Here is a 13,925-nt window from a genome sequence, read left to right as displayed (position 1 = left end):
TTAGTCACACGACATCAAGGCTGAGGAACAGAATATAGGAAATCGGCCATCTGATAGATAGGGTTGCGAGTCAAGTGCGCAAAACAGCGATGAGTTTGTTGTATGTGCAAGGGGTGGTTCTAACTTCTGGGAGCCCGTAATCCGAGACATGGAAGAGTTTATTTAGGTACAAAACACCTTATGTGTTGAACCACTCCAGGGGGTCATTCTTTGTGAATACCGCTCGGTAAGTGTGTCCTCCATCTTGCTCAACCCTGTCCTCTGTATGGAGACCGTGGAGTTTCGACTCATGTTCGGGACCACCAGTGAAGGCCCGAAAGTGAATGTAGGCAGGGCCTTCTTCATCTAGGGCCGGGATGCGCACCTTCCCAAACAAGTGAATTCCATAAGCAGATACTGCAACACGAACTAGTTGGAAGTCCTCGGCAGTGAAGCCCGCAAGCTCGGAGTCATCGAGGTGTTGGACTGCAGCAAAATACTCGGGTTCGTGCTCTGTCATCGCCGCGGATGCTATGTTAATAAGAGGCGTATCGTCGCGACTGGCACAAAATGCCACGTCAGAGGCCACATACTATTGTACTGGTGGCGGGAATGCACAAGCTGCTTCTTCAACTCGTGCTGGATGTCCCTGAAAACATTGATCGCCTCTTCCTTGGGCTCGTGCGGGGCCCCGAGGTTTACTGTTTCCTCAGTTGCCTGGGAATGGAGTTAGTCAAGTCACGGCCTCCAGTATTCCAGCATTGATTCTGGCGCTTGTCGTTCACACAGCATCTTGCTTGTACATGTACGTACCATGTTGAGATTGACTTGACAGTGTTGACTGTTGGAGTTCAATGAATTCGTAAGTAGGTAGGGAGGTAGCTATGGTTCTAGGCGACTTGATTTAATCGTGGACGGTGATCAAGCTTCTATCTTTTGTAGTAAGTGTAATTATGACAGCCCGGTTTACTGGCAGTTCGCCATCCCAGTTTTCTTGAACATGTTTTTGGCCGGTTGGTTTCACGCAGACCTTCTCTTATTGGTACGGACAGGTGGTGTGAGGCAGCCTTGCGTCATACTCGTACGCGGGGAAGATCAAGAAGGAGGGGTACTTCGTATCGTGTAGCTTTGGAGCAAACCGGAAGGTGTATTGATTTCCAAACGTTGAGCCGTGACATGAAGGTGCTAGATACTGGATAGCGACCTACCAAGGTCATATATCCTTTCGTCGACGAGACCTCCTTCAACAGACGACATGACTATATCAGTGCCATAGTTACCTTAGCAGGTGTTAATAAATATAAAGGCATTTTCTACGTTTAAAGTAATTGTTACCTACGAATGTAGGTACCTACCTACATTCGTAGGTAGGTAACTCTTCTCCCAAGATGGTTTTATAATGGAGGTAGGTAGTGTACCTTACTTAACTTCCTAGCATGTAATTACGGATATTTACCGTGCCTCCCTGACCCCTCCATCGCGACGGGAAAGGTGTGGGGCCTCCTGATCCCGTTTCTAAGGCCACTACTGGGGCAGGCAGTCTGGGACAACCACTAGGGCGCCCCCGACCTCTTCCAAAAATGTATTCCTCACCGTCGCTTGTCCGCTGCCGCGTCCGGCCATCTAAGCTGGCCCTTACTCAGCCTGTCCGGACAGCTTCACTCCGGACCTTCCCTGCTGCTGCTGGTAACTGCCATCGAGATTGACTAATCTCCTCCCGTGCTAGGCTTGCTGACCTTGTTCGAGTTGCTTCAGACCTGGGAACCGCTTCGAAGTCGGGCTTTCGACAATCCCTCTTCCGCCGGGCTGCGACGCTCAGTGCCCGCGCCTTTCTATTCACATCTCTTGGCTTCATCATGGCAGCAGCGCCGGCATACCCAACCGCTGCCGCCATCCTGTCGCCCCCAAACAGTGCCGACACGCTCTCCATGTTCACGCCTCACGACGACGACGCGCAAACCAAAGAGGACTTCATTAATTCGCACCCGCTCACTGCCTCGCTCCGTGAATCCCCTGCCCTCATCGAGTCCCGCCCACACATGAAAATACCTCCGTCGTGGCGGAAGCATAACCTGACTGGCGGTACTCTCGTCGGCCCGGGAAAGGTGACGATACCACCTTTCAGCTGGTCTGCACAGGACGGCAGCAGCTACGTACAAATCAGCCATGTTGGGACAGATCTATGTGGACACATGGGCATTATCCACGGAGGCTTCCTGGCCACGATGCTTGACGAGGGGCTTGCGAGGTGCTCCTTTCCAGTTCTACCATTCAACGTTGGCATGACCGCCAAGCTGGACATCAACTACAAAGCACCAGCTATAGCCGACCAATACCTGGTGCTACGCGCCAAGACCATCAAGGTGGAAGGGAGAAAAGCCTGGGTTGAGGGCCATATCGAGACGCTTCCTACCGAAGAGGGACAGCAACCTGTGATATTGGCCACAGCAACTGCTCTCTATGTCTCTCCAAAGCAGGCGGCGGTGCGTATTCCCCAATCTTGTTGAGCTCCTACCGTTGCTGACCGACGTGAAGATGATGGCAAAGGTATACCCAGTTTCTTAGGTGTAGGTTACGTTTAGGGGCTCAGGGGAACCTGCCCTCCTAGTTGTTAACCATGTATTTTCATAGAGTGCCTGCCGCTTTTCCCCATAGATTTGACATTGTAGTTCAACCTCCGTTCTTATATCTTTTACTGGATGGTATAGGAATGTTAGTGCACCAAAAGAGAAGATTCAGACACGGATTACACACCGAAAGGCCTGGAGCCCACTAGGAAGAGTGTTGCAGCCTAATATTTGCCCTAATATCCGTATAAATCCTAATTAGTAGTTGGCTACCAGTTGCTATTTCACGCCCCCGTTACTAATAGTAGTTAGTACTAATATTAATAATGGCAAACCCGAAGGTCCGAAAAAAAATTGAAAAGAAAGCCCCCCTAATTGAACCTATGTGGAGTACTAGGTCTCTTCGCACCGTTGGACTAAAATGGCGCCATTTACGGAACTGGGCCTCGTGGTGGCCCCCAGCCGTGATGTAATTGTCCCGTCTCTCGAGGACTTTTTGTCTAAATCCGTTCCCTGGCTTCCCCTGACATTAGCTCGCCGCCCTACGACCGCTCCTAGACGTGCCAGAGCTGACTGTAAAGACAGTCCATCATCATACGCTAGCGAGATACTCAATAATGGCTACGTGAGTACTACTCCTATTACGTACAGGTGTCAAAATATTTGCCTCTTAAACTTCTTTCCTCGAAGAATGTGCTTTATGATTGGGGGTGCAGCCTCGATCGCGGGGCATTGGCGGGCCAGCCAAAAGTGATGATCGCAACGCTTGTGACACTACCTAGCTAATAGCTTGGTAACAGCAACATTACCTGGCATCCATCGCTCTCGCGGCATGAACGCAATCAATTGCGCGGCCAGCGCGGCTTCACAATCTGGTTCACCGGCTTGTCGGCCTCGGGAAAGTCAACAGTTGCGACTGCTCTCGAACAGCACTTGCTCCACCTTGGGGTGGCTGCCTACAGGCTGGACGGCGACAATGTGCGCTTTGGGTTGAACAAGGATCTGGGATTCTCGGAAAAGGACAGGAACGAGAATATTCGCCGTATCGCTGAGGTTAGTAATGCGGAACCTCGATCACAATAAGAATTGTGTACATCTGTCGATTCTTCCCATCATTGCTGATAACTCATGGACGTTCCGTATTGTGAATTAGGTCGCAAAGCTCTTCGCCGACTCGTCCACTGTCGCGCTGGCGTCCTTCATCTCGCCCTACCGGGCCGACAGGCAAGTTGCACGGGACTTGCATACCAATGCGTCGCCGGCGGGAGACGACGGTCTGCCTTTCATAGAAGTATTCGTCGACATCCCTCTTTCAGAGGCCGAGAAGAGAGATCCCAAGGGTCTATACAAGAAGGCCCGTGCGGGCGAGATTAAGGATTTTACGGGTATATCGGCTCCCTACGAAGCACCTGAGTCGCCCGAGATCACAATTCGTACAGACAAGCTCAGCGTGGAGGAGTGTGTAATTAAGATAGCAGACTACTTAAGGGAGAGGGATCTGATCGGCGAGAATAAGGCTAACTAGATATTGCCTGTTTAGTGGGTCGGGAGTCTTGGTCTGCAGGTATAAGAAGAAACAGGAGGTGTAGTCCGCGATGAGATGTCTCGTGAGGTGGCGAAATAGTTCGTCTGTCATCGAGAACCCCCACGCATACTCGGAGGTCTTCATCGCACCTCGCCCATATGACAAGGTTCTCGCCAACATCTAAGGAAATTCTAGTTCATAGTACACATATGCCGTGTATTCGCTGCCTTCGCCCGCGCTCAAGCCCGCAGCAGCCATCTCGGATGTCAAACTCGCGTCGTCTTTAGTGACACGCCCTCGCTTGTCCCTCCCAAATGCGTTACCTCCAAGGTACGAATACGTCGAGTCTAGGGATGCCTTCACTTTTATTGCCTGCTTTGGTGTTGTCTGTACGTATGTCAGCCGAGGGAAAGAAAAATGGAAAATGCTTCTTTGGAAATTACCTTGATAAGAGCGCTCACGAACTCTAGAGGTAGGCCATATCTCAGCACCGTCTCCACAAATACGCGAAGCGTCATGACATGAGCCCAGATCATGACGCTCTCGCTCCAGCTGGTTCTTCCTAATAATAGAGCTTCCTCCCGTATTTTTTTCTCGTCCTTAACGACGCGGTCAAGCTCGCGCTGCTCTTCTTCCTTGCCGCCTTGGACATATTTATATTGTCGAGGTGTCCATTTCTGCTCCCGACACTTCTGGAGGAACTCGATGCTGTGTTTTTTGAACGTGGTAACCGCAAACAGCGTAAACTCGTCGTCTTGAGCAACCTGGACCGAGGACCGAGGAACAACCATTGGCGCAATGGTTTCGTAGCTCTTGAGAAAATCTTTGCGCGCATTTGTAGGGACCACGACTAAATGTGTCTCTAGGTACTCGGAGTCCTGCACGAGCAGCCTTGGGTCAACGATAGGTGTAAGGGATTTGGTCGCGAGATTTCCCCTAGCAAACAGTCAGCTTTGGCACGACCACATCTCGTAATCTCGTAAGCATACGTCTGCCTCCTCTGCAACGCAGCAAGGTTGGCTTTGACACTATTGTACTGGTTGAATTTTCCCTTCAGATCGTCGTCGAGGTTTTGCAGCCCTTTCCGCAGGTTATCTATGAGTTCCCCCAACGGGCGCTCAACTCGATATCTGGCCGTGTTCCACTGGAAACTGCACATGTACTGATCCGTCGGCTCTACGAAATTCTCATTAGAAATATGACACGGGCTGGTTGGATGATCCTAGACTTGCGACGTACTGTCATTGACCACCTTGTGCTCTGCAGCCTTGTTTTCGTCTCCGTCTAGAATGGCCCTTAAAGAGTCGGCAACCTTGGAAACGACAGCGTCGCATCCCGAGCTCAGCTTTGAGAGATCATCCGCATGTTGAACTAGAGCGTCCAGGGTGCCAATTTTGAATGATGGCACAGGAAAAGGTAGCATCTCGCCATTCTCGCGACCGACCGTGGCGCTCAATGCGGACAGTGGGTCGTCGTCAAAGATCCTGAGAGGCAGGGAAACAAAAATGTACCGAGTTGCCGGCATGGCGAATTTACCGGAGCCCTTATTATCCCCGTTGCGACTGAATAAGATACTGCGTTGCCCGTGCTGGCGACAGCCTCAACTTCAACCAGCTGCACCTATCAGTAACATGGCAAGATGAAATGGGCAATACAGATTTATCCCAAAAGCACAGATGCCAGGAACATGGGATGCACACGTAAACGTACCGATCCCGAAAGCCTACCTACCTCGAGGTGGTGACTACCTGTGCAGGGTTGTGCGCGAGCGAAAGTACGACGAGACTAGGGGGAAGGCGAGAGTAAGATTGAGAGCAAGAAGCAGATTGAGAACTAATGATGCTAAGAATCTCAGTTCAGCTAGTGGGGAGTTTCCATACCAAGCTATCACGGGATGGGATATACTAGGACTCTTGAGATGAGGCAGATAGGCAACCGTGGAGTGCAACAAAGAGGAGCTCAGTACTATAGTAAAAGTATCCAGGGCAGTTGTTGGCAGTAGGAACTGTTTAGGGGAGGATCCGCCAATGGAAATGGAGAGGGGCGGGAAGGCGGGGGACTGAATTTATTGCGACATTGGTCTTTAGCTCTTTCATGTACCTGGTACCAAGCACCCAGGCTAGTTTTGAGACGTGGCTGGTAAAGGGACTTGATTTCACACCAAGCTTAGGGTCTTTTCCAAGGGTCTCTCAAGTACTACCAAGCCTCAAAGGCATTACCTTAACTCTATTGCAAGTTCTCAAAGTATGTGTACTTCTTACATGGGTGAGTGAAGATACTGGGTACCTTCGGTAGTCACACTAGCCGAGCCGCGCCTGACTGCCAACTAAGCACCTTCCGGCGCCACGATCATTCAGCTGCTGGATGCTGGCCGTCGTCGCAAGTTATTTGTCGAGAGAAAGTATCGCTGGCGTCTCCAGGTGTCCGGATTCGTGCGCATGTTGCCATTTCAAATTGACACTGCCCGTGGGGGTCTATCCAACATTACCCAATTGTTTAAGCATTCCATACTATACCTAACCTTCTCCGACGACCGAGTCGAGGTGCTTAGTTTGTGACTTCATTGTGTCACCGCCTCGCGCCCGCCGGTCAGAGCGCCCGACCGCCGGGGGTAGCAAACGTCTCCCAGTTACCGACGGACATATTTTCGATCGTTACAACAACGTATTTGCATTGCGTCCATCTTCTACCCTGCACCTGATCCCATCTCGCGGGACGTTAAGGAGTTGCAACGGTGGTCTTCCACGAAAATTTACGCCCCGTCGTCCATCGTCTCTGGCGCCCCTTTTTATGCGACGATGCTCCCTCAGCAAGTTTATGTCTACTATGTAATTTGAGATTCGATCAAGATACCTGCCGCGTTGCAGACGCCTGGCCGGCTCCGGCACTCTTCGTGAAGCATTCTGCCACCCGGTGACGACTTTCTCTCCACCACGAAACCGCTATTCTGAAAACTGTGCTGGCAGACCTGGCCTAATGGCTACACATGCAGGTAAGCGGGAGCGGAACACAAGCTAGTAATGAAATCTCATAACTCAATCTGTCGATGGCTGACAGTGGTTTTGGGATCAAGGCCCCAAAGCTGGCAGGCCGGCTGATACCGGACCTTCTGTACCGGGCCGTCCTACAGCTGCCTTAAAGGTGACTCCTATCCCGGTTCCTAAGCCGGGTTCAATGCCGTCGCTTCCTCCATCGGCCAACCACGCGGCAGTAGCGGCAAGAGCATCCAGCGGCGGCAGCAGCAGCAGCAGCAGCGGCGGCGGCCCTACCCTAACTTCTTCGGTCGGGTTTGGCCTGCTTACATCCGCTGAGGCAAGTCTGCAGGACGCCGCGAGCGGTCCTCATCGAGATGGCCGTATCAGGAACCCAGTGCCCAGCAAGCTGAAAGGGAAAACGGATGGCTCCAAGGGTAACTTTAGCGTCATGCACATGGATGTGGCTGGGAGGAGCGAGGCGACAGAGCGTGATGCTCAGGCGAAGCGTACAAGTGAGAGCACCGAGCTGGCTGCCAAGCGCGCTTTCGAGAACGGATACGTTTCCCTTCGGAGGAGTCGGTTTGTTCATCTTCCCGATGAGATGGCAGACAAGCCTTTCATCCCTGGGCTCACCACCGCGCCCCCGACTAATCCAACTAGCCGCCGGTCACCTCTAGATTCCGAAGAGACTAAGTCCGAGCAGGCACGACTCCTGACCCTCCTGCGGAGTCTTCATCCTGTCCTCGTTGTTGATCAGATATGTAAAGCTTTGGCTTTCTTTGGAGGTATCCCCGGGGCGCCCCCGCCAGCAGACGGCGCATTTCCTCAGAGCGCAGAATCAAACGGCTCGGGCAGTCTCTTCGTCGGTTGGATAGCAGAGATTTTCCCAAGGCTGGGTGGAAACTCGACCCAGCGAGCTCTGAGCCCTATCGGGCAGTTTGAAGTTTCAGAGTCAATGAGACGAAGACGAGGCCGGCCAAAGGGTAGCAAGGCTACCAAAGTTCGAAAGGACAAGGGCATCAAGAAGGGACAAACGGCCTCTGGAGGAAATCAGTTCCAACTCGGAGACGCTGTTGATGAGAGTTGGGTTGACGTCGATGATGATGTTGTTGGCCTGTCTGATGATGTTGATGCGAATGTGTTGCTTCTCGCGCAAGCTGCGAGCCCACGTCATCCGTCCTCATTGCAGCCGGAACAGGAAGCGAGGCAGCAAGCACCCATGCCGAAGCACCAGCTAGCTAACTCGTCAGTTAGGACTGCTTTACCGAGAGCCCTAACTAATAGTAATGTCACCCCCAACGCTCCTGCTAGTGCGAAGAAGAGAGGCCGTCCGAAAGGTTCTAAAAACAGACCCAAAGATTTGGCCAATGCCTCCTCTGAGGTTCTCAATGCCCGCACACAGGCTTCGTCGAGCGTACGGATTGGAAAACCTCAACATGTCTCCCAGATACCCCAAGCACCCCCGACATCCCAGACGCCTCAGGCGTCCCAGTCTTCTCATATACCACAAGCACCCATCGCCTTTCATTCGCCTGGGGTCTCTCAGGCCCCTCAGTTGCAGGGCCCAGTGGCTAACCAAGCATTTACGGCTGTGAATTCTGCGACGGCAACACCGGCTAGGAAGAGAAAGAATGGAAAGCCAAAGGGGTCGGCTACCAATATTCAGGCGTCAGGCGGGATTCCCGATGCGCTCCCCGTTGGAGTATCGGTTCCGGCACCACCTCCTAGTCATTCCTCGGCGCAGTTCCAGTCAGTCACGGCTTCTGCTCCATCATTGAGCCAGATTCATAGCTATGAATCCTCCCAGCCACTACAATCCTCTCAGGGGCGGCAGAGTCTTACACTTCCAACACCCCCGACGCCTTCAACCGCCAGCCCAGCCCAAGCCAAGGCTCCCGCGAACACGGGCCAAAAACGAAAACGAAAGTCTGGAAAGGACGTCAACTCTCTGAAGACAAGCATAGGTGATGGAAATAGTGACATGGTCTCATCGCCCCAAATCAATGGCCTCGCATTGCCTACGCCCCCAACCTACCCCGCTACGGTGGCCACGGGGCCAGCTGCAACGATAGGCCCGCCGCCTCCAAAACGCCAGCGAAAAGGTAAAGATGCAAGATTAGCTTCAAGAAAGCAAAACGAAGCCTCGGCGACCCGTGCTACAGAAAAACCAACTGCTCTATCGACAATGACTCTGTCTCCAGTTTCGGCGCCAAATCCAAGCCCGAGATTAGCCTCGAATTCAGCAGCAGTGGCGGTTTCCAGACCCATACCACCCCAAGGCCCCACCCCTATCTCAGCAGACTCAGCAATAGCTTCGGGCCACTCTCCTCAGCATAGCCACTTCGAAGTTCAATCTCCTACCATGGAAAACTATGAAGCGCAGCTCCAGGCCCAGTTAGAACAACAGTCGGAAGCCGAAACTCAGGTAGCGCCACAGCAAAGCCGTGGAGATTCGAAGCAGCTTCTCGCCAGCCGCTTACACCAGCAGCAGCACCAATATCAACACCACCAAACGCAGCAGCAGCAGCAACAGCAAACCTCCCAACAGCAACCACACCAGCACGAGCAGCCACACCAGGCGGCGCCGCCAGCGCCACCGCAACACCTGCAGCACACCTCTACCGCCCAGAGCAGGTCTCCTAACCCTCAGCTACAACAGACAAAATCACAGTCGGGTAGTCCGATGATAACACAGCAGCAGACCAAGGTTTCTCAAAACCACTACAACCAATATCGTCCTCCTAGCACACAGTACAACCAGCAGCAACACCACCCACAACAAAACTACGCGTCCCCAACGCAGGCGTCCCCACCGCAACACCAACAACCGCAGCAATTTGCAACTCAACAGCCGCCCTCTCAAAGTTCGGCACAGATTTCCCAGATTTCACAGGTTCAACCATACTCAGCGGGTACGTCACAAACGCAGCAATATTCCTCTAGCCAGCCGTCATATCCAGGCGGGCAACAACAATACCCCGACGGGCAACAGCAGCAGCAGCAGCAGCAGCAGCAGCAGCAGCAGCAGCAGCAGCAGCAACAACAGCAACAACAGCAACAGCTGGGTTCTCAACAGCGCTACCCGCAGCAGCTGGGTACGAGCTCCACGGGGAATACCTCATATACAGCGCACCAAGCACCACAGTTTACCGCTTCAACAAGCAGCAATTTCAACCCTACCGATGGTAGTTATCGTACCTCAGCTGCAAGCTTGAGTGCTTCATACAGTCCCCAGCGGGGCCAGTCTGTCACACCTACTGGCGCCACGACGTACCGCGGGAGTAGTGCACATAACCTGCCTCACCACTCGCCATCGTTTGGTACCACTACAACCACTGCACCACAGCGAACATCAGGTACAAACCACCCCACTAGCCAAAACATGCAAGGTCTAGCAGGCGTCCAAGCGTTTACCGGGAATGCCGGAACAGAATGGAATCTTTTCGACGCTGGCAATCTGGATTCCTCTGGCAGTCAAGCAACGCTGGGCTTGGCAAGCACGGGCTATGCCATCAACACAGCCAACGTGAGGGCAGCATCAAACCAAGGCGCGTCTTTCCAGAGTGGCTCCCTGTCGAACTTTGATAATTCAACCTTGGGGGGGAATGAGCGGTATTATCGGGTTGGACGGAGGTAGGCTGTGGAGGCCTCTATTTTTTCTTCTTTCCGTGTCACTCTCCTTGTCTTCTCATTCAGGGTTTGGAGTGAACGGGGTCTGGGGTGTTAAATAGGTCCACCTTATGAAGATGATCATGACATTGTTGTTTTCGGGGCTTTCTATTGTGTTTATCTCTCGATAGTCGTTCATGTATGTACGCCTGAGATTCTCGGATGGGATCGTCAGCCAATGTTGAATAGAAAATATGGAATAGAGCATCATATGAATTATGCGACTCAGGTTTCGAGTCCGCTGACACACTTAATGGTGAGGTCAGTGTATCTAATCTTGTCCATTAGGGACTAAATGGAAGTGGGGATTCCGTGACCCTAAGCACTTGGTCCATAGGCAATTAATGCATAAGTATTCAAAACAAACTTCAAGATTTCAAGACTTGTGTGTGCCAACTGTGCAGAAGGCGTGAGTTGGCAGGGAAGAAGTAATTCTATGATCCTTGCTTTTCCCATGTAAATAAATATAGCCCTAGCACAGGCAAACCCATACAGCCCCCAAAACAATAACAAGAAAAACAGACACAGACTAGTACGCCTAGCTTGTAACCTTCCGGATCGTACCCTAGACACCTGATAAAGTCCACAAGCATCGCCGCCGTAACAGAAAATGAAAACGCCTGGAAATGCCTCGGTGAGAAAACTGATTTGACTAAAATTATTAGATGCTGACTCTGGCCAGCCGTCCATTTTGTCGTGAGACGTGCTGCTTAGTCAGTGGGTATCAAGACTCTGAAATGCTCTCGTTTTGTCATCTTCTCCGCTCAGGGAAAACCGGAGCACATAACCCGCTCACTCTAATGGATCCTCCTCGATAGCTTCCAAATTTGGCCGTACAGATTCAGGAGCGCCAGTACCATACCACCATTGATCCTCGTCTTCGACACCATCCTCCCGAATTAAATCGGTAAGGATTTGAGCATTCCGCCTTATGTCGGAGGACCGCTCAACAACCTTCCGGTCCAAAATCATCGCTTCAGCCGTCTCGGACCATATTTTCTGCAATACAGGGAGGTCCGGGAGGAGGATCTTGAGCTGATCTCTTGTTAGAGAACCCATGGGCATGCCTTCTGACAAGCTTGTGCTAAAGACAAAACCTCGCGCCGGGTCTCCATTCATGGCGGATGAGTCGTCTGGTGCCCGGGCTGTGGGGGGAACTTCGGTTGTATGGGCTTTTCCAAAAGTCAATGTTAATGATTTCTTACGTTTTAACCCGAGCATGCCCCGCCGTTTCTTTGGCTGCTCTGGGTCAGCCAAATCCCGGGTAACTGAGTTATACCAGTTGTCCACAGCTGCTCGCCGCGTGTTGTAGCCCTTGACTTCCCAAATTCTTTCAACCTCTCGCAGGCCACCAATACAGAGTATTGCGACATGCACTTCGTCCGGCGGCTTTTCCCGGAGGTACCCCCTCAGCGACCGCTCCACCCGACCGACATAGGATGGGGGACGAAGCCGTCTGCAGAAGGAGGATATTACCAGGGGAAAAGCCTCGTGTACACGGAGCAGAGTCCGGTCATCGTACATGTTCAAAATTTGCGTTTCAATGGGATTGACCGTATAGGGCTCCTTGAGCAAACCCTTCCCGTTGCGGTTGGTGAGATACTGGAGGTGGAGATCTCGGTATGTTTCGAAGAAATGGAAGACTGTAAGAAGCAGAGGGATCAGGCGGCGCCGCATCCGTTCCCGCTGTGGGGCAAACTCTTTCTTCTTTTCCTCCGTGTTCCTCAAGAAGAGCTCTTTAGATATCCACTCGCACATTAAGTACGAGAGTTTAGCTGCCACGTGAAGCCTATGCCATATCCCACATAGATAATGAAAGTTCAGAGAAGCTCCCCCAGAGATTGGATATAGACGTTTGGCGTAAGCGGGAACGTGATAGTCGAGATGATAACGTGTAATAGGAGCCTCATTGAACGACACTAAAGCGTGGAGAGATCTTGAGGCTAATCGTAGACTCAATATGTCGGAGAGGGGGAGCGAGGCTATTATTTCAACCTGCAATTCGTTTGGTAGAAACTGGAACAGCTGATCGAATGGAAGACTACAAAACTCATGTCAGACAGTGGCTGGTAGGACCAATTTTATGAGTACTTACCTTGGTTTGGTCGTCGTCGTCTCGGTTAGTGACGGCCGCCGTTCTGGAGGCTCGACGCCAGAGTGAGCTGGTGTGCCTTTGGTATGAAATTTGGCTCTAAATCCCAGAAACCCTTTCTTCTCCAGGCGTTTCTGGTCGCCCGACTTGACAATGGAATCGTCCGCATCTAATGGATTTGGCGCCCGAAACGGTAATATAAACTGCGATGGAGATCTCCCGGCCACGGGAATCTCCGACTGTGTCGCACTCGCATGTGACTGACTGATCTTCTCCAGATACCGATCGGACCCGAACTCGGTGATGTGGAGAGGGTCCATTGTTTCTGGCCGCTCGCGGGCAACGCGACCAGGACTCGGAACAAACCACACACGATGGACAGACCATGCGGGGGCTACAGACGGACCGTCGTCATGTACTGGGACTGTGCCGGCAAAAGAGGCGATATGCGAGGATCAAAGACGCAGGAAAGTCGCAGCTCAAACATGGTGGATCATCTGAGCTGGAGAAGTAACACCGATAGTGGTAACAAGTTCGGGAAGGCGCTCGACAAGAGAGCGCGCGTGCCCACTCGTCGTGCGTTCGGCAGCCGTCCGTCGCCGATATTGTCGTCGAAATCGGCGGCCTTGAGTGTTACACACGCCAAAAAGTCTTGTTGACAACAAGGCAAGGGGTGAGTGAGATGCGACCGGCAGCCTAGCAACTATGGTAGCGCCCCAGGGAAATACGGAGGTCCGTTCCAGGGTGCTTCAGTAATCCGCAATATTCGCCGGAAGGCAATGAATAACCGAAAACCAATTGAGGATGGGTGGGAGCTCGCTCGCTAGAGGTATGTATGGTTGAATGCAGGAGGCCGACGAAGTGGAAAGCAGCGGGCTTGTTGTCTAGCGATGCGGCAATCAATTCAGCGTCAAGGGCCGGCGGCAGAGAGGAAACGGGTCTGGTACGTAGACTGGCGAAAAGGGAGGAATGGGAAGGGAGGAATCGAGGCCTGTTTTGGAAGCGTGGGGGGCGAACGACGTGCGGACACTCACTGTCGAGGAGACGTCTAAGCAGTGTATGAATGGCCGCTGAAAACTAAAGAAGCAGAAACTAGCGATTGCTGTGAAAGCGCGGTC

The 13,925-nt window shown here is 52.3% G+C and overlaps 5 protein-coding genes across 5 annotated transcripts; 2 read left to right on the top strand and 3 right to left on the bottom strand.

Annotated features, from left to right (window-relative positions):
• Positions 1–48: 48 nt before the first annotated feature.
• B0T26DRAFT_516008 (uncharacterized protein) lies at positions 49–905 on the bottom strand. Its single transcript, XM_060435445.1, has 3 exons — positions 793–905; positions 573–696; positions 49–510 (listed from the first exon to the last, which is right to left on the bottom strand). Exons 1-3 carry the CDS (start codon positions 793–795, stop codon positions 179–181), a joined length of 459 nt encoding a protein of 152 aa, XP_060290701.1. The 5' UTR covers positions 796–905; the 3' UTR covers positions 49–178.
• A 930-nt stretch (positions 906–1,835) lies between these two features.
• On the top strand, positions 1,836–4,071 carry B0T26DRAFT_657823 (Adenylylsulfate kinase-domain-containing protein; the record flags this gene model as incomplete). Its single annotated transcript, XM_060438815.1, has 3 exons — positions 1,836–2,462; positions 3,336–3,599; positions 3,700–4,071. The coding sequence occupies 3 exons, from the start codon at positions 1,836–1,838 to the stop codon at positions 4,069–4,071; spliced, it is 1,263 nt and encodes a 420-aa protein (XP_060290700.1).
• A 180-nt stretch (positions 4,072–4,251) lies between these two features.
• B0T26DRAFT_757333 (uncharacterized protein) lies at positions 4,252–5,596 on the bottom strand (the record flags this gene model as incomplete). Its single annotated transcript, XM_060446234.1, has 4 exons — positions 4,252–4,458; positions 4,515–5,007; positions 5,061–5,247; positions 5,311–5,596. The coding sequence occupies 4 exons, from the start codon at positions 5,594–5,596 to the stop codon at positions 4,252–4,254; spliced, it is 1,173 nt and encodes a 390-aa protein (XP_060290699.1).
• Positions 5,597–7,047: 1,451 nt separating this feature from the next.
• B0T26DRAFT_744521 (uncharacterized protein) lies at positions 7,048–10,683 on the top strand (the record flags this gene model as incomplete). Its single annotated transcript, XM_060444423.1, has 10 exons — positions 7,048–7,063; positions 7,145–8,334; positions 8,365–8,799; positions 8,872–9,294; positions 9,379–9,452; positions 9,489–9,958; positions 10,007–10,141; positions 10,175–10,366; positions 10,403–10,572; positions 10,609–10,683. The coding sequence occupies 10 exons, from the start codon at positions 7,048–7,050 to the stop codon at positions 10,681–10,683; spliced, it is 3,180 nt and encodes a 1,059-aa protein (XP_060290698.1).
• Positions 10,684–11,507: 824 nt separating this feature from the next.
• On the bottom strand, positions 11,508–13,127 carry B0T26DRAFT_658455 (uncharacterized protein; the record flags this gene model as incomplete). The annotated part of the gene is made up of 2 exons (XM_060438871.1): positions 11,508–12,756; positions 12,811–13,127. The coding sequence occupies 2 exons, from the start codon at positions 13,125–13,127 to the stop codon at positions 11,508–11,510; spliced, it is 1,566 nt and encodes a 521-aa protein (XP_060290697.1).
• Between the last annotated feature and the right edge of the window lie 798 nt (positions 13,128–13,925).

The sequence above is a fragment of the Lasiosphaeria miniovina genome, assembly GCF_030549165.1.
Source record: "Lasiosphaeria miniovina strain SMH2392-1A chromosome Unknown B0T26scaffold_8, whole genome shotgun sequence".
Classification (NCBI taxonomy): domain Eukaryota; kingdom Fungi; phylum Ascomycota; class Sordariomycetes; order Sordariales; family Lasiosphaeriaceae; genus Lasiosphaeria; species Lasiosphaeria miniovina.
The sequence above is the reverse complement of the archived record's forward strand: the minus strand, read 5'-3'. Positions and strand labels throughout refer to the sequence as shown.

Coding starts and splice junctions, on each gene's coding strand:
- B0T26DRAFT_516008 (XM_060435445.1), bottom strand. Junction 511..572: donor TTCCCGCCACCAGTACAATA/GTATGTGGCCTC, acceptor TTATTAACATAG/CATCCGCGGCGATGACAGAG.